Raw genomic sequence first — 27,999 nt, forward strand, 5'->3', positions numbered from 1 at the left:
GGCTCGCAATGTGGCATGTATTTTATTTGTATAATAATATATTGATGATGTGTTAATGGGGTTCATTAATGTATTAAAATGAAGTTATTAGTTGCTAGTCAGGGTTGAAATTAAAACTCGAAGGTATGCTGCATCTGTTTGAATTACTAAGAGTCGACAGTGTTGTTTTCACAATAATATGAACTATATGGGAGCTAGTTATTATTTCTCTATTACATGAAATTAATTTATAGATTAGATATTATAATTATAAATAAATGTGTAAAAAAAATATATTTTAATCATAAATTATAATTTTTATAATTAGATTGCGGGTCGGGAATTTAGAGGATCGTGCGTGGAGCTCGTTAGTATTAAAATTTGTGATTTACGAGCTATGGATTATGTCCCCCTTTTATTCAGCGCCACTCTTCTCAGAATTAAATATCTCTGATTCGCTCATTTTCATATTTTATTCGTTCAGTTAAAATTGTTTGATCATTTTGACGTGCAAAATTTCAAAATTGATTTGGAGGATTTTAAATATCTGTTTATGCGATTTTCAAAAATTATTTATGACACCCTCTGCTTTGAAAATCTGAATTATTTGTCTCTGGTGATTTTAAAAATTTGCGAGAATATTTTATTTTGAACCCTTAGAGCAATATAAGGTATACCGAGTTAACCAGCTGTAGGGGTACTATAGCCATGTCATTGCGGCACCAGTGACATGACACTTTCGTGACAGTGTGATTGGTCACGGCGTATCCTTCTATTAGCTCTTGGGAGGAGCTTTTTCGCATTTGATATTTGTTCAGGATACGTGGGTGCACCCAGAGTTTGATTTGTGATTTGATTTATGGTGACGTTGTATATGTCGTACACGGTAACCATTTTGTTGCACGCATTAGGTACCCTATGATGTGTGTATTTGTATCTGTTCTGATCTCGGTATGAAATATCCTAACCCCTCGTTGTTTCAGCCATTCTTTTTTTAAAATTATTGTTTTTATTATAAGCTGTGAAATATTAATTTTTGATTTTCTGTTTTATAAATTATATTCCAAATCCGTACTGGGCGTTTGGCTCATGCCGTATTCTTATTATGGCAGGTGCTTAGGGGGATCTGGGACTGTGTGATGGAGAGTTTCCCTTTATTTCGTTCTTAGGATTTCAGACTTTATCATTATCTAGATTTAATTATTTAAATAGATATTTCTACATTTATATCATTGATTTAGACAGTTTGGAGATTTAATATTATTTTGGAGATTTTAGACTATTTAAATTATTTTTAGAAATATGTTAGCGCTCTGTTTGCAGGTTTTTGGATTTTTAGTAATATCTCCATTTTATTATTACTAAGGGGGTGTTAGAGAGATCGTATCAGAGATTAGATTCTTTCTTGTAGAAAACCTTCTTAGATTGACCAGTGAGTTTGGGTAGACGATAGGATGGGTGTTCTATTTAATTTCATTTCATTCTGCTCTTTATCATTTCATTCTGCTTCATCATTTTGAAATCTGCTTGTAACTGCTTCATCATATTTGTTCTCTTAATCTTCATTCGTTCGCTATCTTATATTGTAGATCCCTCCTAGACGTGATCCTTTTCATATTGACCCCGCTCAGCTTACTGAGATGATAGAGCAAGCAGTGGTTTAGGTTGTACAGCAGGCTTTGGAAAACCAAGGAAATCAGAATGGAGAGGGAAATCAGAATGAACAAGGAAATCAGAATGACAATGGGAATCAGAATCAGAACGGTCAGGGCCATCAGTTGGAGCCGTTTGTAAGGTTGGAGAGGTTTGTGAAGCAGAAACCAGACTCTTTTAGTGCAGCACCGACTCCCATTGATGCTGAAAATTGGATTGTTCATCTCGAGAAGATTTTTGATGCACTGGGTTGTGATGAGATTCAGAAGGTCAGGTTAGCTGTGTATAAGTTGGAGGGGGATGCTCAGAGGTGGTGGAGAGGAGTGAAAGCTACTAAAGGGGAGCAGTATGCAGAGGCTTTGGAATGGCAGGGATTCAAGGAGGTATTCTATGAGCAATACTTCTCTAATGCTGATAGGCAGGCTTATTTGAGGGAGTTTCATTCTATTATGCAGCACCATGATGAGAGCATTACTGATTATATGGCGAGGTTTATAAGATTGGCTGGATTTGCAGGGACATTTGCAGGGACTGCTGCACAGCAGGCTGATAAATTTAAATGGGGGTTGAAGTCTTATCTGAGGGGTTCCATAATTTCTTTTAAATTTGATAATGTGGCAGAGGTGGCTGATGCAGCAAAGGACGTTGAGAAGGAGCGCATAGATTTCAGGACTTCCAGGTCTAACAGTGGTAATAAGAGGGCTAGGAATGATCAGGGTTTTGTACATGGTAGACAGTGGTATGGAGGTCAGAGGGGTCAGCAGGGACAGTGGCGCGGACAGAATCAGAATAGGGGTGGTCAATCATTCCATGGTCGGAATCACTATGTTGGTCAGAATCAGAATCAGCAGTTTCAGCGACAGAAGCAGCCTAGACAGTGGCGGAATCGTCAGCAGGGGTAAAGTTGTTACTCAGTGTATGGGAGAAACCCCAATATGATTCCAGTGGCTCCTTATGCTACATGTGGTGGATATCATCCAGGTAGAGCTTGTTACAGACAGACTGGGGCTTGTTTCTTATGTGGTAGTATTTCTTATAGGGCAAAAGATTGTACAGTGTCCCCAATGCTGGTGGAAGAGGAGCTGGCGGTGGTAGTGGCAGCGACAGTCAGCAGAATCCTACAGTCAGAGTGTTTGCATTGACTGCAAATCAGGCAGCAGCTAATTCAGGTACCGTTTTGGGAACACTTCTTATTGGTAGACGTGATGCTTATGTGTTATTTGATAATGGTTCGACCCATTCTATTGGGTCTTTATCGTTTGTTCATCATCTTGGCGTTGCACCTTCATTATTATCTCCTCATATGTCTATTGCTACCTCGATGGGGAATTCTGTTATTATATCTGATATATCCAGAGTGTCCGATAGTTGTTGGAGATAGAAATTGTAAGGTTAACTTGCTTCCGATGGAGATGCATGACTTTGATATTATCTTGGGCATGGATTGGTTGAGTGAAAATTGTGCCACAATTGATTATCAAGGAAAGAGAGTGATCTTTGGGGATGTAGATAAACCAGAATTTGTATACCAAGGATATCAGCCAAAGGGGGATGTTAAGTTAATTTCTGCTCTAAAGGCGAGTAAATTGATGTCTAAGGGTTGTGATGGCTACTTGCTTTCATGAAGGATACATCAAAGGATGAACCTCACATCGAGGATTATCCAGTTGTGAAAGAGTATGAAGATGTGTTCCCCAATGAGCTACCAGGTTTGCCACCACATAGAGAGGTGGAGTTTAATATTGAACTTGTTCCGGGTGCTGAGCCTATTTCTAAGGCGCCTTACCGGATGGCGCCACTTGAGTTACAAGAATTGAAGGAGCAGTTGCAAGAGTTGCTGGATAGGGGATTTATCAGGCCAAGTGAGTCTCCGTGGGGCGCTCTTATGCTCTTTGTGAAGAAGAAGGATGTTTTCATGAGATTGTGCATAAATTACAGGGAGTTAAATAAGGTGACTATCAGAAACAAGTATCCTTTGCCACGCATTGATGAGTTGTTTGATCAGTTACAAGGGGTGAATTACTTTTCGAAGATAGATTTGAGATCAGGTTACCATCGGTTACGAGTTAGGGATGAAGATATTCCGAAGACTGCATTTCACACTCGTTATGGTCATTATGAGTTTCTCGTGATGTCCTTTGGGTTGACAAATTCACCAGCAGTATTTATGGATTTGATGAATCAGGTCTTTCATGATTATCTGGATAAATTTGTGGTGGTCTTCATCGATGATATCTTGATATACTCTAGAAGTAGAGAGGAGCATGAAGAGCATTTACGTACTGTACTTGAAATTTTGAGAAAAGAAGTTATTTGAAAAAATTTCAAAGTGTGAATTCTGGTTGGAGGAGGTGGCATTTTTGGGGCATATTGTATCTGGTAGAGGCATTGAGTTGGATCATGCGAAAGTCGAGGCTATTACTAATTGGCCTAGACCTAGCAATGTGACGGAGGTGAGAAGTTTCTTGGGTTTGGCAGGTTACTACAGGCATTTTGTGGAAGGTTTCTCTTCCATAGCTTTTCCATTGACTCAACTAATGATGAAGGGAATTAAGTTTGAATAGAATGATTATCGTGAGAAGAGCTTTCAAGAGTTGAAGAAGAGGTTAGTGTCAGCTCCAATACTTGTGTTGCCATCAGGGAGTGGAGGTTTTCAGGTTTATAGTGATGCTTCTAAGAGAGGATTGGGGTGTGTTCTTATGTAGCAAGGGAAAGTGATTTCTTACGCCTCTAGGCAACTTAAACCTTATGAGGTGAACTATCCTACCCATGACTTATAGTTAGCGGCTGTGGTATTTGTTTTGAAGATCTGGAGACACTATCTTTATGGAGAGACTTGTGACATCTTTACTGATCACAAGAGTCTCAAATACATCTTTACTCGAAAAGAGCTTAATATGAGGCAACGGAGGTGGCTTGAACTTCTTAAGGATTATGATGCAAATATTCAGTACCATCCAGGGAAGGCGAATGTAGTGGCAGACGCTCTTAGTAGGAAGATCTTGGGGAGTGTTGCATCTCTCATTACTCAGCCGCACCTTATTTCAGATTTGGAGCGCTTGGGTGTTGAGTTGTATGTTAGAGGATCAAATGGTAGCATTACAAATTTGAAAGTGGAACCAAATCTTGTTTCAAAGGTTACGGAAGCCCAGAAGAATGATACAGGTTTGGAAGCAATTAGATCTGAGGTGGGAGGTGGAAAGCAAAAACATTTTCGTGTTGATGAGGAAGGTGTGAGATGGTTGGGTGGAAAATTATGAGTGCCCGCAGACTTGACGATTCATGAGGAAATTTTGAAGGAGGCTCATAGTTCTTTATTCTCTATTCATCCAGGTTCCACTAAGATGTATGGGGATTTGAAGAAGCACTTTTGGTGGAGTGGAATGAAGGGGGATATAGCAGAATTTGGGGGGAATTGACTTACATGTCAACAAGTGAAGATAGACCATCAGAGGCCTAGTGGACTGTTGTAGCAGTTAGATATTCCAGTTTGGAAGTGGGAAAACATTACTATGGATTTTGTGACTCATTTACCGAGAACCTTCAGGAAAAATGATGTCATATGGGTGGTGGTTGATAGACTTACTAAGTCCACTCACTTCTTACCTATTAGAGAGACTACTCATGTTCATGAGTTGGTAGAGATTTTTCAACGAGATATTGTTAAACTTCATGGTGTGCCTGTGTCGATAGTTTCTGACAGGGATACGAGATTTACATCGCATTTTTGGAAGGGATTCCAGCAGGCTTGGGGTACGAGGCTTAATTTTAGTACAACTTATCATCCGCAGACCGATGGACAGTCAGAAAGGACGATCCAGACGTTGGAGGATATGTTGAGGGCATGTGCTTTGGAGTAGACAGGTGATTGGGATAAGTATTTGTATCTTGTTTAGTTTACGTATAATAACAGTTGGCACGCGAGTATCGGTATGCCACCATTTCAGGCTTTGTATGGTAGGAGGTGTAGGGCACCATCTTGTTGGGATGAGGTTGGTGAGAGAGTCATTGAAGGGCCAGAGTTGGTTAGAACCACTAATGAGAAGGTGGAGAAAGTTAAAGAAAGTTTGAAGGAAGCTCGATCACGTCAAAAGAGTTATGCGGATCAACACCGGAAGTTTGGTGGATTTGAGCCAGGTGATCATGTGTTCATAAAGGTGTCACCTTGTAAGGGTGTGAAGTGTTTTGGTATGAAGGGAAAGCTTAGTCCGAGATATGTTGGACCTTTTGATGTTATAGAGAAAGTTGGGGAAGTATCTTATAGAGTTGCGTTGCCGCAACAACTATCTCATGTGCATAATGTGTTTCATGTGTTTGTTTTGAAGGGCTATAAATATCATCCATTACACGTAGTTCAGTATCCATTGCATAAGATTAGAGAGGATCTTTCTTGTGAGGAAGAAGCCGAGGCTATCTTAGCTCGAGAGGAGCGAGTTTTGAGGAAGAACACCAATCCGTTTGTGAAAGTTTTGTGGAAAAATCATTCGGAGAGAGAGGCTACTTGGGAATTAGAAGAATCTATTCATTAGAAATATCCGCATTTATTCGATACAGGTACGAGTATTTAGTTTCGTTTGATTTCAGAGACGAAATCCTTTTTAAGGGGGTATATATGTAATATTCGTTAATTTTAAATAATAATAATATTAATAATTATAATTATAATAATAATATATTTTGAATTAGAGATAAAGAATTATAAAAAGAAAATGACTGCTTTAAAATATGTAAATATCTATTAAAATTCTAATTCTAATAATAAAAGGATACTTAGATTATTATATAAACAAGCTGGAGGCTAATAAGAAAACCTAAGTTTTATTAAAAGAGTAACCACCGAGCTTTCATGGGAGAAAAGTTTAAAAAAGGAATTAGTCGGTGACTTTATTTGTTTGAGCACCAGAACTCCAGGTTTATGTCACTACCCTATACTACTTTATCTTGTACCGGTGGTTACGCATCTATAAACATAGACTTTTACTATATTTTGCAAGCTTTTAATTTGTGTTGTTTTCATGATTTATAATGATTAAAATGATGTTTTAATGGATTTTTTTATTTAATTTTGTATCGTCACTATACATATTTTGTTCATTATTAGTTAATCTTTTTATTGTTTCTAAAATTAAGTTTGCATAGTTATAAATTGGTGATTAATATATATTATATATATTGTATAAATTGGGTTTATGATTATATTGTCAAATTCTATATTAGTTTATTAATTATTCATCCATGATTGATTAATATGATTATATATTTAGGTATTTTAGATGTTAAAATATTAAAGACTACGTACTTGTACTTTGTTATGTACTAAATTATGAAATTAAATTATTTAGCATGCTATAGCGTCTTTTTAACATAATTGTTTTTTTAGCTTTTAGTAATCTCATCAAATCAATATAAAAGGCGCTCATATATGTAATATTAATAAATATTTTATTAGTGGGCATTCAGTTGTCCCAAACTATAGTTGTGTGAGGTGTGTATGTTGGTGTTGTCATTTCATACCAATTCTTGTATGTGAATTTAATGTACAGGGCTCGCAATGTGGTATGTATTTTATTTGTATAATAATATATTGATGATGTGTTAATGGGGTTCATTAATGTATTAAAATAAAGTTATTAGTTGCTAGTCAGGGTTGAAATTGAAACCCGAAGGTATGCTGCATCTGTTTGAATTACTAAGAGTCGACAGTGTTATTTTCACAATAATATGAACTATATGGGAGCTAGTTATTATTTCTCTATTACATGAAATTAATTTATAGATTATATATTATAATTATAAATAAATGTGTAAAAAAGAATATATTTTAATCGTAAATTATAATTTTTGTAATTAGATTGCGGGTCGGGAGTTTAGAGGATCGTGTGTGGATCTCGTTATTATTAAAATTTGTGATTTAAGAGCTACGGATTATGTCCCCTTTTATTCAGCGCCACTCTTCTCAGAATTAAATATCTCTGATTCGCTCGTTTCCATATTTTATTCGTTCAGTTAAAATTGTTTGAACATTTTGACGTGCAAAAATTATTTCAAAATTGATTTGGAGGATTTTAAATATATATTTATGCAATTTTCAAAAATTATTTATGACACCCTCTACTTTGAAAATATGAATTATTTGTCTCTGGTGATTTTAAAAATTTGCGAGAATATTTTATTTTGAACCCTTAGAGCGATATAGGGTATACCGAGTTAGCCAGCTGTAGGGGTACTACAACCATGTCATTGCGGCACCAGTGACATGACATTTTCGTGACAGTGTGATTGGTCACGGTGTATCCTTCTGTTAGCTCTTGGGAGGAGTTTTTGCGCATTTGATATTTATTCAGAATACGTGGGTGCACCCAGAGTTTGATTTGTAATTTGATTTATGGTGACGTTGTATATGCCGTACACGTTAACCATTCTCTTGCAGGCATTTGGTACCCTATGATGTGTGTATTTGTATCTGTTCTGATCTCGGTATGAAATATCTTAATCCCTCGTTGTTTCAGCCATGCTTGGTTTAAAATTATTGTTTTTATTATAAGCTGTGAAATATTAATTTCTGATTTTCTGTTTTATAAATTGTATTCCAAATCCGTACTGGGCGTTTGGCTCATGCCGTATTCTTTTTCTGGCAAGTGCTTAGAGGGATCTGGGACTGTGTGATGGAGATCTTCCTTTTATTTCGTTCTTAGGATTTCAGACTTTATCATTATCTAAACTTAATTATTTAAATAGATATTTCTATATTTATATCATTAATTTAGACAATTTGGAGATTTAATATTATTTTGGAGATTTTAGACTATTTAAATTATGTTTAAAAATATGTTAGCGCTCTGTTTGCAGGTTTTTAGATTTTTAGTAATATCTCCCTTTTATTATTACTAAGGGGGTGTTACAATATTTTCGTCGGAACTCACGTTGGATTTAAACTTTCCATGGAAACCAAATCTTGAAACTAAAAATAGACCCACACAATGAACCAAAGTGAAGATAAATATTGTATGCAAACGGCTGCAAATTGACCTAAATCATTAGGCACGATTTTCAGATGGTTTGACTTTAGACCAATTATCTCAAAATGTAGACTCCACTACGGTACATGTGTTTCATTGTGCACAATCACCAGTTATTTCTAATTGAGAAATAATTTTTTAAATATATTTTTTTTCAAATATTTACTTTTCATATAATAAATATCATATTTTCTAAACATAACATGATACGCTCCCGAATTAAAATATGCGCTCATTTGATAAAAAAAATTGGGAAAGAATTTTAGAGAACGACTCTAATTTGATTCATCGTGGAAAATCTCAAATTAATTGGGAAATTTTTTTAGAGAACTACTCTAATTTAATTCATCGTGAAAAATCTCAAACTGTGATGACTGATGTGTACTTTATTTCTAATTTTATTGAAGTGTATATTCTGCATGTAATGTTAAATTTAAAATATTATTTGCAAATTTGTATAAAAATCCGCCTCAAGACAATATTCATTAGTTACATTTTTTTTGGCTTGATGAAATATATTCCTATCTATTCATTTTTCTTTTCTTCTAATCAACTTTTTTTTTTGAATCAAACTTTCTTTTTTAATTCTTTCCGATTTTCTTTAATGTTAAAATCTTTAAAAAACATTAGTAAATGTATATTAGCTAGCTATATTGTATTTAAAAAACGAAAATTGATATGTATTGAGAATAAATATAATTAGTAGTACCATTTTAATATATAATTGTAGATATTGGAACATTTCAGTTAGGATGAAATTTTTTTAAAAATGAATATTATTTAATTATATATTCATATATAGAAAATCAAAATCAGTGACACCAAAAAAGTTAAATTCTATAAATATGCAAATATTACAAAATTATGTACGTGCAAAGAATCTAACTGAGTATGAAGTGAAACTAATTAGTTAATTATACAATATTAATACTTAAAATTTGATACATGTGCCACTTCTATCTGTGAGCAGTGTTACGGAAATCGCTAAGCGTGTCAGGACGGTGAGTGTACCTTTGAGAGATTAATCGATAAGTCGGAGATTAATCGGACCGATTAATCAGAATATTAATCGGAAGAATATAATATTTTTTTTAATTTTTATAATTATATAATAATCTATATGTCTAATATTTGTTTGAAAAAAGAAATTGAAATGGTATTAAATAATATTTACACATTTGACATTCGTTATGTACTAATTATTGAGTTTATAATATTAAATATATTTTAATTCACACTTTTAAACTAATTACAATATGTCATTTTTATATTTTAAGTGAGAAAATAAATATATTAGATTACTTGTTACTTCTTACCAATACTTTATATTAGATATTGACATGATATTGTGTGAAATTATGAAATTAATGAATTGAAATTATAAAAACATAAAAAAAAATGTTTTTTTTATTATTTCCCGCTTAGACCGCCTAGGACCGATTTTTGACGGCTTAGTCCACCTAATCCTGATTTTGACCCGATTTTTAAAAAAACGCCTAAATCACCACCTAGTTCCGAGTCGGAGCATTTTACCACCGCCTAGGCGACTGCCTAAACCGATTTTTAGAACAGTGTCTATGAGTATAGATTCTTACCCCAAGTAAGTTAAATGGAAGTAAGTTACGGGGTGTGACACGGATGTTAATAAAAAATGTTATTTAATGAAAAGAAGTAAAAAAAGTGGTAATACCTACTAATATTTAATGTATAAAAAAATGTAATCCAGGAATGTATACTAAAATGGAAACCTTATAAAATTGAAAGAAAGGGTCAGATGGAGGACAAATACAATAATCAAATAGGATGAAAAAAATGTGATTACGGGAGTAATTAGTACAGGGTACATGGTTTCCTTCAGCAGTCTGGGTCTGGGGGTAGAGTAGGCTCCATTATACATGTGATTCGCGAGTCCAGTCAACATGTGCCGTAATAACATAGTACTATTACCTATTTTATATCTTGCCCGAAACACATAATTTAGGATCGATGTTTGAATATTCAATGGCGCAAACCGTGGAATTTACAAAGAGAACGATTGCACAGAAGCGCTGCACCACAGATGTATAGACGAATATGCAATTCGCCGTTCTGTTTCAGTATCCGGCATTGAATCTAGAGATTCCATTCACTCGAGAAACCTAACAAAATGTACTTGAATTCTGAGAAACACATGGATAACAACAAGATATTGCATACAAATTGCGGTGGGTTGTGAACAAGTAATCAAAATAACTAATTATGTTCTTTGTTGCTAATTTTAGATCTTAAAAAAATAAGCAAGCCTTTAAAAGCCTTTAAAGGGTGAAAGACAAATTTAGCCTATTTTTACACAAAATTGACAAAAATAACCAGTTTATGAAAAGTTGGCCAACTTTAGCCGATGGAATACCCAACTGCCAGCGGAGTATCCAATTTATAAAAGATACCCAACTGACAGTGGAGTATCCCATATATGAAATACCCACCTAATAGTGGAGTATCCTATACAAATTGGAATACCCTACTGGCCAAAATTGGCCACTTTTTCAGAACGGCTATTTTTGTTAAATTTTTTCAAAAATCGGTTATTTTTGTCATTTTTTCGGCTTTAAATAAGGATAGCTCCGACTTTATGCTAGTACAAGTTCCAGAGTCACGCATGCCAAGCCAAGTTTATAAATTACATATAATTATATATATAAAAAAAGATTTACAAGAAAGCAACTGCTAACCATGTACTTTAAATTTTTTTTAGGTGACCATTTACTTTTAAAAATAGTAATGAAAATATGATATTTTTAACCCTTAGTTTTAAAAATGCAATGATTATGATTACAAATAAATTTCAATGGATGTGGGAGCATGGACTTCGAAAAATAAAAGAGTAGGTGCAAATGTTTTATAGAAAAAATTGGGAATAAAATGAATATGATGCGGAATTAAATATTTCTATTTTAAAACAGAAAATTTGAGATTTAGCAAAATTGTTAGTAACTAAAAAAATTGTGGATTTGAATACTATAAAGAAGATAGCCATGAGAACAAAGAAATCATTGACGTAATTGTGGAAAAGACTTCAAAAAGGGATAAAATACACTTGGAACTGATTATATCCCTAATGTGGAAACTTCAAACTGGGTGATTCGGAACAAAAAATTTTGAATGGAGCAGTGATTTAGTATTAACAAATTAAATCCAGGAAAAATTGATTAGAGCCGATGATTTCTTTTAGAAATTGATTGGAGTTTAAGATTTTTTATTTAATTTTGACAACTCTCTATTTAATTAGAGGGGATGTTAAAAAATATATTTATGAATTATTATATAAAAATATGAGAAATTTGGAGATGTCATTTATTATATACGTTTTTTGTTATTATTATTTATAAATATGTTATACAAACAATTACAATATTGTAATAGAAATGAGGCTTTTGCCCCCCTAAGAATATAATTTTATGACTATTTGTATCATTTAATAGAGAAATGACTACAAGTGGAATGATAGTAAAAATTATTCGAAAAAAGCGGATATTATCCGTATTCGAAAAAAACGGATATTATCTGTATCCGAATCTGGATAATCGAATTCGAATTTACATATATGATATTTAAATTATAAAAATATATAATTATGTATAATTTTAAATTTTTTATATTATTTTGTTGTGTCTATATGTATTAAATAATACATTTATACAAAATTTATATAATTGTACAAATATTTTATACATATATAAGAATATCATTTGAGTTTAACAGTAAAAAAATTATGGTCAATACAATAATGCCATCAAAAAATTCAAAAAATCCGATATTCATCCTAAATATCCGCATTCGTATTCGAGAAAAAGGAAAATATTATCCGTATTCAAAATAAAGCGGATATTACCCGTATCTAAATTCAACAATTACGAATGCGAGTACGAATACAGATATAGACATATCAGTATCTAAATTTAACAATTCTGATTGTAACAGTATACGACTATAATTGTAGCAGTAAAAGGAGGACATAGATTGTTAACACTTATATATATATATATATATATATGGGGATGGTTCAAAACATACCCCTACTTAGTGAGGGAAATATAGACCCCAATTAATAACCGTTTATTTTATTTAGATCATGTGGTCCGGATTATTTTTTAAAACACATTAATATACATGTATTAAGACAATATACTCATACGTATTTGTCAATATGGTTTCCATGTAATTAAAGATTTGATTGTATTAGTTTTACATCAATCTTATACATTCCATTTACTGTTATCAATCAAGATTGTGTTGATTTATTCTTTCCCACTTAATATCTTTTACAATCTTAAATCTGACACACCAATATTGTTAACAAAATATAAAATTCTGCTTCCCAAAAACCAAGTGTTCTGTTAGAAATACAAGAACACGATCATCTTCAATTATTCACTATCAGGTAATGAGAATTTTTTTTATTTGATGTTCTTTTAAAAGACAGTGTCTTGAAAGAATATAAAAGCAAGAACTCAATAATGGATAAGGTATATGAGATAATAAGGTTATTGAGCATATGCATTTAACACAGCTCCTTTATTTTTGTTTTGTATCCCAGTTTATTGAAGTGCTAAGAACTTATCATTTGGAAACTTTTTGCTCTATTTTTTTTGTTGGGTATGTGTTTTAGATGGTTGTAGTTTATGCAATATACAAAGATTCTCTAATTGTTGTTATTATTCTGAATCAACTTATTGTTTTTCTTTTTGTTGGGTATCTGTTTTAGATAAAACTTGGAAATTACTTGAACCATCTTCCTGGCAGATTCATTGTCGCTGATCTAGTGTTCGATGAATTTAGATCGACAATTTAGTAATAATACATAAGCAGAACATATAACACATATTAAACTGGAATTATTAAAAGAATCCATATGCTTAACACTTATTAGTTAGACTGTTAAATAGTGAAATCCTATAACTAAACACGTGTAAACAGTCTAGATTAGAATTATATACCTCTCATATTGAGTTCTAGTAATGTAACCCTTAAAAGAACACATACTAAAATATACTATATAATGCAACCGAAATGGTTCTATTAAATAACTATATAATGTGAATTTCACTAGCGGTTTCATTAAAAAAACTACTGCAATTTTACATAACATCACTAATGTAAATTGAGTAAACTCTGTTCATTGCACTAACTTGCTTTAGTAAATTGAGATAGAAAGCAAGAAGATTATGTTCATCAAAAGATGAAACTTTGTTCTCGCCTCCTGATAATCCTAAAATTCATTCAACATTTTTCTCATTAAAAAAAATTACACAGTGGTTGGAACAAATTTAACACGAACATACAAATGTACACGAAATAATTTTTCAAAGTAAACATTAGCGCAAAGTCAAATCATATTTCAAATATATAGGAATGAAAGTTCCCGTTCCGAGGACTGTTTGTTCATCAGTGAAACTATCATCTCTAAATACATACATGGTTTAAACCCAAAATCAAACGAGAAGTCCCATGGTCAACAAGTTGTTCTTCTAAATGCAACGATTCGACAATGTTCCTACTCGTCACAGAGTCCCTATTAGTATTCTTATTAGTTCAAAAACGCAAGAAAGATAAAGAAATCAAACAAAATAAAATAATAAAGATATCAGATATGTAATACACAATAATGTCTAAACTATGATAACAACAAATGTTAAAATAAATTAAGAAATTCACTTCTGTTTTTGGTGATCTATATGGGAGAATATTAGGGTTATAAGATTTCAGAGTACACAGTAGGTATGATTTATGAATGTAAGTTATAAGATGATTCTAATAAGGAAGTTTGTAAAAATAGCGTGACTTTGTCGTAATCATAATCACATATATTTGTTTCCATGTATATGAAATCATACGATGTAATCAATTTCTGAATGATTTTGTTTCCTTCTTTGAGTTATATACCAAGAGTATAATACCAAAGAGTTCTACATGTATTTCCATTTTATTTTTTCATTATTATAATATATCAATGGCTAGGATTGAGGTCTCTACTTTCCTTGATAAGGAGGATCTTCCTAAAGTCTTACCCTCTCTCTATATATATATAGAAAAAAGCAGAGAAGTGGATCAGAAAACCCTCACAATATCAAAATAAAAATTCGAATTTTGGTAACCACAATGGTGGGACATCCGTTATGATATAAAATTCTTTTGTCTTTGGAATTCCATGATTTTATTATCTCAAATATTCGAAGGTATGCCAATCAAGTTAAACTGAGTTATCCTGGTGAAGTCAAATAGGGTTATGTGATGGGATTACCAAGAGCAACAGTGGGCTGCGATGCGGTTATAATATCCGTGGTGTACAACGAAGTCAGTCTGTTTCTTTATTCTCTTTGTTTATCTCTCTTTCTTTTTCTCTCGCTCTCTATCTTTCTCTCTATTCTTCTTTCTCGCAATCAGTAAAAGTAATTATATTGAGGAATTGGTCAAATGATGTTACATATTGAATTCTCAATGATCACAAGAAGTTCAGGATCTGGCTGTTCGAATGTCATCAGGATCTGATGTACCGTCAGGATTTGGTATGTCATCAGCATTTGTATGACATCAGTATTTGAAGACAGTCAGCATTAGAGAATTTGTTCTGTTCCTTATAATGTGGAGCAAATATCTGTTACGTCTGAGTTATAGGCCTTTATCTGTTTAGTTTAAGATATGTATCAGTTTCATTTAGTTTTTGATAATGCATATCTTAGATTAATCTGTTGTAACTGTGTAGTATATAAACACAGTTTAGGTCATCACTTAGTTGAAACACACTCGAGGATCATTCGACCTAGCAGCTCTCAAGAACATCAGTATTTCTTGAGAGGATTTTGTAACAGTTTTTATCAGAAATATAAAAAGTTTTTATATTTTATTACTTGTTCGAAATATTTATACAATTGTATCCAACCCCCCTTAAACAATTGTATCTTTACTGGGCAACAAATGATATGTGGAAAAAATAGGGGTGCGGAGTGAAGCTTCCGTGATAATTGTGTGGTATAAGGAATTGTCGTGTTATTGGAAATTTTAAGAAAAGCTGTGTAGGTAAGATTGAGAAGTTGGTTAGAAGACCCTTAGTGCTTTCTTCAGTTGATTCCGAGGAAGGAATCCTTATAAAGGGGTAGATTGTAATATCCCATATTTTCAGATATTATTATTATTATTGGGAATTGTTTATGTGAATTTTAGTGAATTATATGATAATTGGAATTTGTTGAAAAGAGTTTTAAAAGAAAGTGAAAATTTATTTCTAGAACTGTAACCCTAAAAGATCTTGGATTAGTTTGGGGTCATAAATGATAAATAGTTTCCGCTGACATTTATTTATTGATTTAACAGGTTATTTTGAATTGAGGCTTCATAGTGACGATCAAATCCCTTGACCCCGGATTTGGGGGCGTTACACTTTCTGTTTTAATATATTACACCTTAATAAAATTATATTTTAATTAAGTAAATTCTTAAACGATTACTAAGCATGTATGGGTGTCGGGTTTTAAAATTTCTTTAGTTATATTTAAAATTTATAATTTTCCATTGAAACGGTCACATTCACATGTTATTTTTTTTGTGATTATTAAAATTTTAAATGTATAATAAGAGCATTTTTCTAACTAATTATTCATGTTAATTGTCACACTTCTTTTAAAAATTATTAATTTAGTTACAATTTTTTTAAAATAAAAAATTTATTTGTTACTATTTTTAGTAATTTATATATAAAAATTTATAAATGTGCAAAACGAGGGCCAGTTAATTAGAATATAAATAATAATATATTTATTTAAATATATATTTGGTAATCTATTTTTGCCTATAAAAATAATAAAAATTGTTTTTTTAATTTTGATAAAAAATGAACAATTTAAAATATTTAATACATATTATATTCTTTGTCTTAATATAATTGAATACTTCATTTACGACTCTAAACTCGCATTTATATCGATCAAAGTCGATTTTATTATTTACAACTATTTTTAGCAAACTAAAATACAGAATGAGCCGCCTCTTTACCCGTACTTGAACTTAAACTATAATCACCTTAATGTAATTAATATTTAATCTAAAAGATCGTTTGTATCATGCGATTTTAACCTATTTAATGGTAAATGGGAGATAAATATGATACATATTTATTGAAATCTCATTTTTATTCACGGTTAAAATTCACGATCCAAACAGTCCCTAAACACTTTTAAGATAGACATGTATCTTCCAAAAAAAGGTATTTGAACAAAATAACTTTGTTTTCCTTTTTATAAATAATATTTTAATTATATTACATTTAATATTACTTATTGTAATGTTAATATATAATAAAATATGACATCGATATTTTAATTCAATTATCTCTCGACCATTTTTTCATATAACAAAAATGCTTTCATTATACTATAGCATAAAATATATGTAACAAAATTTTTATATTGTCACATCAAACATGATGAAGTTAACGATTATGGCTCTATTTGGGATTGCTGTTAAAAATTGCTGTGCTGTTAGAAAAAGTACTGCTGAAAAAAGTGCTGTTGTAAAAATCAGATGACTGTTTGGTAATTTTTTTGATACGTATATGTGTTGATGCAAAAAATTAAAAATAATGATGCTTTTGGTAAGGTTTAATGGTGAAATCAGCATCTGCTTCCCGCAACAGCTGAAAAGCAGCTTTTTCTAAAAGCATGGGAGACTTGCTTTCTCTAACAGCAGCTTTTAGGCCAAAAGCACTTTTCCGAAAAGCAGCTTTTAAATTTTACCAAACAGTTTTTTAACTGCTTTTCAGCAAAAAAATGTTGTTGCTGTCTGCAACAGCAATACCAAACATACCATATGTAATATATAACAAACAAATTTTAATTTACGATATCAACTATCAAATAATTGATCACACTTGATAACGTTATTAAATACATATTTTCTACAAAATTTATGTGTCGCGCGTAACGCAACTTTATATGGTAGTTTTACACTCCATCCGTCCCAATTTATCTGTCATGTTTGACTTTTTGTGGTCAAACTGACCCAACTTTGACTGAAAATTCACTTGGTGGATTATCAAAAATATTTAAAAAATTATATTATTAGAAAGTTTGTTTAATATACTTTTTTATCATAGGGAACCCGCAACCGCTACCCTTCGGGTGTGCACTGTCTAAACCCCACGTGCTCACGCAATAGCTTGCAAACCACGTGAACCAAGGTAATTAAACCGCATTTGAGCGACATGCTCTGACTCATGAGACATAATCATAAATTCTCCTCCTGTGGGATTCGAACCTGTGCCAAAGAGGATAATTATCCCCTCTTTAACCAACTTATGTGTATTTTTTAGTTTTTTTTTAAAAAAAAGAATAAGTTTTTATTTACAGTCAAAGTTGAGTCAACTTGATCATCAAAAATTCAAATAAGACATATAAATTGAGATGGAGGGAGTATAATATAAGAGCGTTAAACTGAGGCAAAAAGAATGATCACAAAAGTATATCATACTAAAATATGGGGTGGGGGCTAAAAATATTGCCAATGTGTAAGAACCCTGTTATTCCCAAATAATCTAACAAAGAATTACAGAAGGAGGGTTGAATGTAAGTCTGGCTACTTCTTTAATTTTAAGAACTGTTCAACCTTGAATATATAACTGTGTTTGATTTAGCTAAAGTGCGAAATGAAAGTATTGAAGAAATCAAACACAAAGTAATCAAATACAAGTATTTAAAAACTTTATGGTGGATTGAACTTTTCCACCAGAGATATATATGAATTTGAGAACTCTGTGATGCAAGATTTGCACACAGCTATTTACAAGTTGAACTTACAAAGAACAGAGAAATTCTTTACAGATATAGCTTTATCTATTTCTCTGGTAATTACTTACTTACTTCTATATTGTTCTACTTGCTACCCTTGATTTATATATCACCAAGTTACATGATAAAAAGACAAATAAATACGACAAAATGTTTCTTAGTCTATTTACATGCTTCTTCATTTCTCTATCCAGCATCTTTGAATATCTTCAGTTTAGCATGGAAATAGAAATGCTTCTTTGTTCTCTAAAACCTGTAAATAGGCTGCCACATTCCATTTGCATACAATCAGCGCATGTGACTGTCAAGTCACTATCAACTGCTTTTGGAATTTGATCATCCGTTGAAACTCTGTGGGATCATCCGTTGAAACTGTAGTTGATCATCTGTTGATAGTCTGGTTGATCATCCGTTGAAACTCTAGTTGATCATCCATTGAAGGTCTGGTTGATCATCCGTTGAAACTCTAGTTGATCATCCGTTGAAATCTTGTGGAACATCCGTTGATAGCATCTTCATAGCAGTTAACTCTATTTCACTTATACAAGATTACAAGGTATCTAATATTTATAGTTAGCCAACCTATCTTGCATATCAATCTAGTAGTCAATATGACTTAAAACATTCTACAACATCTAGTCCTCTAAGGCATTACAATATGCAAGAATGTGCTACTAAACTTATTAATACATAAGCTTTCAACGGATATTAAAGTGATCATCCGTTGAAAACTACAAAATCACTAAATTAAATCTACTAAAATGTTTTGTTTAACTTATCATCAAGTACACAACATATTCCTAACAAACCCTGAAGTAAAAAGATGTCAAACATACTAAAAATAATTATTGTAGATATTACGTAAAAAAGAGCGTCACTAAATGTTGTATAGCCTACTTTGTGATGGCTTATTATCTACCGTCAAATCTTTCCCAAGTGAAAATAGGTTATACAAACAATTACAATATTGTAACAGAAATGAGGCTTTTGCCTCCCCTAAGAATATAATTTTATGACTACTGGTATCATTTAATACAGAAATGTCTACAAGTGGAATGATAGTAAAAATTCTCATTCATATTAGTATTCAAAAAACCCGAATATTATCCGTATTCGAAAAAAATGGATTTTATTCGTATTCGAAAAAAACCCGGATATTATTTGTATCCGAATCTGAGATATTCGAACTAAATACAAATATGATATTTAAATTATAAAAATATATAATTATGTATATTTTAAAATTTATTTTATTAGTTTGTTGTGTCTATATATATTAAATAATATATTTATACAAATTTTATATAATTGTACAAATATTTTATACATATATAAAAATATCATTTGAGTTTAATAGTAAAAAATTGTTCAAAAATTATGTTCAATGTAGTAATGCTATCAAAAATTCAAAAAAATCTGATATTCATCCTAAATATCCGTATTCGTATTCCATAAAAAAATGGATATTATATGTATTCAAAATAAAGCGGATATTACCCGTATCTGAATTCAACAATTACGAATATGAATACAGATATAGACATATCAATATCCGAATTATCCGTTTAACAACCCTAATTGTAACAGTGAACGACTCTTATTGTAGGAGTAGAAGGCGGACATAAATTGTTAACACTTATATATATATATATATAATAGTAGAGAAGTGGATCGGAAACCCTCAAAATCTTTTAAATTATTTTCTTGGATTCTTATTTTTTTTATTTTTGATTTAAAATAAATTCCTTGCATTTAATAGCATCTTAATAGTCATTAATTACATCTATTAATTATGTATTAAATTCATTTTATTTTTTATCTATATAAAAGTTTAGTAAAGTTACTTTTCTCCATTTTAATTAATATTTTAATATATAATATTAATTATTAATATAATTGAAATTATTTTTATGTAAAATGATGACTTAAAATAATTTATATTGTGTCATTTTTTACTCTCTATTAAGATCATTGAGACTTATTTTTATATAAGTGTAGGTTAGCCGAACTTAACTTTTCGGGAAATTCTTTATTGGTGTTAGGGAACAAATCAGGATAAGTTATGAAAATTGAAAGATTTTTCGGTTTACATGTAGAATTTATATACAGTAAAAATTATGCATATTTTTTAGTTTTGTATAAAAATAAATAATATATGACCAATTCTATATAATTAACCAACACGACCCTTTTCACCCATTAAATTTAACCAACACGAATGTGAGCGATTAAATCAATGAAGAAATTATACACTTTTTGTTTTATTATTGACCGGTTATTGGAGTTTAGGGGTGTCAACCAAAATAGTCAAATTTTGGCACTGTCCCAAAATGAAAATATTGTCACATGTCTTAATAAAGATATACCTTCATATATTTTAAACTATACTTAAATATGAATAGTTTGACCGTTCTAATTGTTGGAATAAGTTTTGATAAAAAAATGTGTCAAAAGTACAATTGAAGAAAGATATAATAATATTATTGATAAATTGACAATATTGACAATCTTGATTTAGTATTCTCTGGGCAATCTCGTCTTAATTCTTCAACATCAAAAATAACAAAAATTATATTACTGAAAAATAAGATTATAATTCAAACCGAATTCGACTCAATAAAATAAGACTCGACTCGAACTCGTTATCGAGTTTGAGTTCAAGCACATTTTTGGGCTCGACATCATCCGAAAGATTTGTAACTATTAGGACATCTCCAACAGTGATCCAAAAATTCAAATTTGGAGCAGATTATCCCAAATTCTCTTCCAACAGTGAAGTGATCCAACTGGTAATCCAAATTTGGATATGTATGTTCCAAATTTGGATCAGCAAATTTGGATCAGCACTGTTCAGTGATCCAAAATTACTTTAATATAAAAAATGATTTTATTACTTTATAATGTTAGTTTATAAGATTTAAAATTGACTTGTGATTAATTAATTAATGTTAATAATATTTTAGATTTAATAAATTTATTAGATATAATATAATAGTTATTCATGTTTAAATATTAAATTTAATAATTTAGCAAAAAAAATATTAAATTTAAGAATAAATAGTTTAATATGATATTTACATATTATAATATATAAAAAATAATTTGGATCAAAATTTGTATCACAACGTTGAAGTTCATCAGTTTTGGAATCTGATCCAAATTTAAATTTTAAAATCAAAACAATTCCGAGATGGCCTTAGAAACTTATTTTATATTAACAATGTACGCTTAGGGATGGCCATCAGGTCAATTCGGGGTCGGGGAGTGCTATCCCCGCCCCCGATCCCCGAACCCGCCCCGATCCCCGAACGGGGATTATTTTACCCCCGTTCCCCGCCCCCGCGGGGATTCGGGGATTTTTTTTTATTTTTTTCGTTTAATAAAAATTAAATTTTGAATAATATTTTTCAATAAAAATTCACATAGTAAAATATAATATATAGATATTCTTAAAATTTAATATTAATGTTTAACCTTAATTTCAATTAATATTTATTTCTAGTATAATAATAATAAAAAAATAATATTATTATAATAAAATAATATCACGATAGATAAATTTAAATCATTTAGGAGATAAGAAATTGAAAATAATAATATATTTTATATATTAAAATATTTATTTGAGATATTTATATATATAGAATATTATTTTTATTTAAAATACGATTCGGGGTCGGGTATTGGGACGAGGAGACACTAATCCCCGCCCCCGCCCCGATCTCCGAATTTTTTACACATATCTGCCCGATCTCCGCCCCGTACCCGAAAAAATCTCCGATTTCCCGCCCCATTCGGGGTCGGGCGGGAAAAATGCCTATCCCTGTGTACGCTTCAGAGTTTCTCTTTCATGAATCCTTATCGAAATATCTATTTTTCTTTTCATTAGTCTCTTTTATTTTTTAACCAACTTGCCAATTATATTGTTTTATCAAAATATCTAGAGTGTAACATGTATTCGTGAAATCTGATGAATACTTGAAAGATTTTTTTTTTAAAAAAAAGACTAATATAATTGGAGAATACTGCGCGCTAGCTTTTGGGTAGGTCCGGGGAAGCAAAATAATTCATCTTCATCATTTTTAAGAGGACAAGAATAGTAGCAATTCTTTTTCCATCTTTGAGTTAAATTACAATACTAACCTTTTCGTGTAGTTTTATGAAACTCTCTATAAATACTTGTTGCTTGTATGGGTACTAGTATACCAGCTTCTGTTTAAGAAATCATATTTGTACACTAAGCAAACAAACATGGAATCTTATTCCTCAGAAGCTGAAATCTCGATTAAACGTCTCGTGAACGAGATGAAGAACAAAATGTTCTCTGCACAAGTGAAGACTACTTCATTAGTTTCTCCATCAGCTTACGATACTGCATGGCTAGCCATGATTCCAGATTCAAAAAACACCAAAAATCCCATGTTTAAATGTTGCCTCGATTGGATATTAAAAAATCAACAAGAAGGAGGTTCCTGGGGTGATGATCATCTTCTCATTCATACACTCTCCTCAACTCTTGCATGCATTCTCGCGCTCGCTACCTGGAATGTTGGTCATGAAAATATCGAATTAGGTGATCATCACTGTTGAATTCATCGGTGCTTTTTTTTATATCCGGTATCTTGTACACACATTAACTAATCAGAAATTGTATATCTAGTCTAACTAGTTTTGTAAATGTGTGGCAAAAATATATAACAGGAAAGTCGCATGTTGCTACAAATGCCACCAAGCTTCTTAAGATGAACAACACGAAACTTCCGCGGTGGTTTACTATTGTGTTTCCAGCAATGTTGGAACAGGCAGAAAGATTAGATCTACATCTAAATTTGCCTCATGAGCTGAAATTCTTGATTTCCAGCAATTGCGTTAACAGGTACTATTTACAGAAACCTTGACATGGAATTATCTGTCTAAAATTAAGACTCCATGCTTCTTATATTTGAAAAAGGGCCTACAGACAGACAATCACAGGATATAAAACTCACTCGGTCTGTTAATTTCTTAAAACAGCAAATTTGCGGATGGCCCCATTGTTTACATAACACATGGGACAGTTTACGTAAACGATACAACATACATTCATTAAATTTGTCAAAACTGTGGAGTTATAGTTACATTCATTTAAAGAGGTTGTTTATTTCTTCCAGCAGGTAATTTTTAACTTGAAAACTATTTCAAAGTTCACAGGCTCAATATCAAATTGTATGTGTAAAATATAAAAGCATTACTACTTACATTTATTTCATATCCGATTTGTGACCAAATTGGAATTTTTTGACAAAATATTGAGCTTGTCATAAATTTTAGGATTTGTGGTCTAAGGCCGAATTGTGATCGGAAATATCTCCCGTTGAACTTGTGTAAACTTTTTATCATAAAAAGTCATATATAATGTACTAGTTTAAATTTATTGTCTTATTTGACTCTTTAGTGGCTAAATTGACCTTCACTAAAAATTGAAGATAATTTATTTATTTTTGAAAAAAGGAAAAAAAGACATTCTAAAGTAAATAAATATATTTTATAATAAATATTTTTGTAAGAAATTTTCATTTTCAGTCAAGATGAGGGGTAAAAATCAAACAAGACAGTCAAGTTGGACAACAAAACTTATAAGTTGAATGAGTTGAAGTTTGAAGAGTACATGTTGTGCATATTGTGTAGAGTTAATCTGATATTTGAATCTCATTTGCAACGGAAGGGAGAAGGTTGATGATAAGAATGTGCAGCCTTCGTTAAGCTGTGCGGAGGCTCTTTTGTCTGCCTGTGATATGGATGAGCTAGTCATGGTGAAGAATTCTAGTGAAGATGGCTTCTTGTTCAAATCACCCTGTGCCTCGGCGGCTGCGTATATGTCCACAGGAAATCCTGAAATTCTCAAATATCTGGAGTCTGTTATTCAGAATTTTCCATGCGGAGGTTTGTCATGTGTTTTGTGCAGCTAGCCTTAAACTTTTTACCATCCACACTTTTTATTTATAACAAGTTTCTGATAGAAATGGGGAGTGTACCTTCTCCATGTCGTAGATAAGATAAAGTTGTGATGTTCATTCCTAACTATTTTCTAATTATTTCCTAATTATTCATTTTGTCTATGTCAAGCGCAGTACCATCAGTGTATCCTGTGGATGAAGAATTCATAAAGCTCTGCATGCTTGATAAATTACTCAACCTTGGTTTAGCTGAGCATTTTGCTGAAGAAATTAAAGACACCTTAGCGCAAATTCACGGGTACATTATGTTCATGACATTTTAGAAAATTAACATCATCTTGAAGATCTGAATGACCATAGCAAGCTTATTGACTAAATTTGACGGCACATATAGCAAAAAAATTAGGTGCATATTTTTAGTCCCTTGTAGTTTAGCCAACAAAACTTTGTGGCCTCTGTCTCTGAGGTTGGTTATAGTCATGATCGAACAGTCTGCCCTTTAACCAACCATTTTCTTCAGTCAATTAAACCATTTTTTTCTGGTATTACCTCAAACCCACGTCTACAAAGTGTTAAAACCTTATCATACTGACACATTTTATGCTAAAGTATTTAAATTCCTCCAACTGATTGCCAATCAAAAGGTTCCTTATTTTTCCACAGCGCATACTTTATTAATTTGTTTTATAATTTATGCATGAGTAGGACTTACAACGTGAATAGCGCAAGATATCAAGATGACATTCACTTTGCACCGAAAAATATACACAAAGACGCTTTAGCGTTTCGTCTGTTGCGCCTCCATGGATTCGATGTAACTCCAGGTATGTCCTGAAAAAAGTCGAATTTTCAAATATTTCTTCCATATGAAAATCTTGTTTGTAATTTTGATTAAAATCTAGTGTCAGTTATGTGTGAATGTACGTTGGCCATTATCCAATTTCAAGAATTTTCATGGGATCAACTTGATCAGAAGTTGATATAGGCATTCCTCTGAAACGCTTGTATTTGCAGGAATTTTTTGTTGGTTTCTAGATGACAAAAAGACCATGGATCATCTGGAAGATAATAGTGACTATTTTGCAAGTACACTGTACAACATATATCGAGCTTCAGAACTTACGTTTCCTGGAGAGCATGAACTCGAAGATGTTAAATCATTTTCCCGAAGATTGCTCGAGAAAACTGTGTCCGTGGAACCTGATAGAGATACTGATTATGTTTCCCAAAGTTTCAAAAAAATGGTAACTCAACTACATGTAGCTTTTTCTTGTATAATTTATTATTACTGTTCTTATTCATTTCCATTTAAGCGAAAAATCTTCTTCCATACAATGACAGTATAGGGGATGTTTTAATTCCAGTAATTAAGTAGCTAAGATAAAGAGTTAATTTATTTGTTTTCTTCGGAGAAGGTAATAAAATTGAAACGAATTAAACCAAAAATTTGTAACATGCATGGTATGATTGACAGCTGAGTCATTATGTATGAGGTTAATGCAGGTCAAGAAAGAGCTAAGTATTCCGTGGATAGCTCGTGTTGATCATCTGGATCATAGGATGTGGATTGAAAATATTAATGCCCCTCCTCTTCGCTTGGAAAGGCCTTCATTCTCTAGGCAATATTTACTGTTCGTTTAGTATTCTTGTAAAATGCTGTAACGCCTATTATGTTTATACAACATCAGATATATGTTGATCGATCATGTCAATTTCCACTGTAGGTTATCATGTCTTGATGATGATATCCTCATTCAACTTTCTCTGCAAAATTACAAATTTCGGCAATCAATATTCAAGAATGAATTAGAGGAACTGAAAAGGTACTAAGTTAACAGAAAAGACTGCCTATATTTGTAACAGATTTGCATATTCACATATACTGGGTTCTGCATGCATATGTATCTGTAGCTGGTCTAAGAAATGGGGGCTTGTAGACATGGGATTCGGACGAGAAAACACTACCTACTGCTACTTTGCTGTGTGCGGTACCATGTATTCACCCCAACATTCTGTTGTCCGAAAACTAGTGACAAAAAGTGCAATTTTGGTTACTGTGGCTGATGATTTTTATGACATGGAAGGGTCACTTGCTGAACTACAAACCTTGACTGAGGCAGTGCAAAGGTAAGAGTAGCATAAGCTTATACATCAATTATATCTTTGATATCCAAATCATTACACAATTTCCATCTCAGATTATTCATGTCTATATACTTTTGCTATATAGATGGGATGGTAAATGTCTAATTGGCCCCAGCAAGATTATTTTCGATGCCCTTGATCATTTTGTGAGGGACCTGGCAGAACAGTTCCTCGATCATGAAAGACATGACATGACAAATAAAATTCAAGCCCTAGTAAGTAAATTAGAACATTGTTAGATACCTGTAAATTTGACCGTCTAAGATTTTATTAGTACTAATACTTCCTAAAAAATTACTTTTAATTGCTGGTACATGAAAAAAGTGGAAAGAATCGTTCGTATCATGGATGAAGGAAACTATGTGGGGAAGAACCGGATATATACCATCTGCTGATGAATACCTTGATGTTGGCATGACTTCTATAGCAGCACACACTATAGCTCTTCCTTCTTCTTGTTTCTTGGATCAAAAAATGCCTGCTCATAAAATTATCCACCCTCATGATGAGACTATAACAAAACTGCTTATGATGAATGCACGATTGTTGAATGACATTCAAAGTTACCAGGTAAGTAACATTTTTTTAATTATTCATAGCAAGAAGCAGCATATGTTTCGGTTTTTACTTTTTCATTATTAATATCCACCTAGCGCTCCACATACAATTACAACTCTTTGCCAAATTTCCTCATTACTGTTTGGGATTCCTTAATGAGATGTTCTTCTATGATTATTATTATTCTATGGAATAACAGAAGGAACAAGAAGAGGGGAAAAACAATCTTGTCTTGCTATACCTCAAAGATAATCCAAAAGCAGATATCAAAGACTCAATCGAGTATATCAAGAAGATACTAAATAAGAACAGAATGGAATTTCTTGAGCGGGTTTTGGGAGATGACTATAGTGACATGCCTAAACCATGCAAATATCTGCACTTATCATGTTTAAAAGTATTTGAGATGTTCTTCAACTCTAGCAATCTATTTGACTCGAAAACAGCCCTTCTTGAAGACATAGAGAAAGCCATCTACATACCTCCAAGACATACATTGTCGAAGGGAACCAGCAAACCAGATAACAAATTTGCGTTTATGGATGTCCAGAAGAAGAACGGATTTTCTCCACTTGGTCCAAACATGAATGTGCCTAGTAGCGGAAATGCTAAAAAGTTGCAAGCAATGAATTGGTATAGTTTTAGAAACAAGATTATGTTTGGACAAAAACATTTCAGGGCAATCTCAAGCTGTGGTTGCAGAGCGGTCCATATTGCACCACAGTTAAGAACTTTTGCCTTCCTTTGATTAGGTTAGCTACTCAAAATTGTGTGTTTAAATGTAATATAATGGATGTTGTTGAGGTTGGTGTCTATTTCAATCAATGTAATAACTAGTAAGATCTGCATGATAATTTGCATTTGAGTTCTCATATGTAATGTATACTTTTG

At 32.0% G+C, this 27,999-nt stretch overlaps 1 protein-coding gene across 1 annotated transcript; it reads left to right on the forward strand.

Annotated features, from left to right (window-relative positions):
- Positions 1 to 5,564: 5,564 nt before the first annotated feature.
- On the forward strand, positions 5,565 to 27,993 carry LOC141695287 ((E,E)-geranyllinalool synthase-like). The gene is made up of 14 exons (XM_074499545.1): positions 5,565 to 5,820; positions 22,671 to 23,042; positions 23,171 to 23,345; positions 24,174 to 24,391; positions 24,580 to 24,703; positions 24,812 to 24,871; positions 25,111 to 25,229; positions 25,420 to 25,649; positions 25,909 to 26,024; positions 26,130 to 26,228; positions 26,317 to 26,532; positions 26,636 to 26,765; positions 26,875 to 27,120; positions 27,308 to 27,993. Exons 1-14 carry the CDS (start codon positions 5,565 to 5,567, stop codon positions 27,854 to 27,856), a joined length of 2,910 nt encoding a protein of 969 aa, XP_074355646.1. The 3' UTR covers positions 27,857 to 27,993.
- Positions 27,994 to 27,999: the final 6 nt, after the last annotated feature.

The sequence above is a fragment of the Apium graveolens genome, chromosome 11 (genome assembly GCF_009905375.1).
Source record: "Apium graveolens cultivar Ventura chromosome 11, ASM990537v1, whole genome shotgun sequence".
NCBI classification, from domain to species: Eukaryota; Viridiplantae; Streptophyta; class Magnoliopsida; order Apiales; family Apiaceae; genus Apium; species Apium graveolens.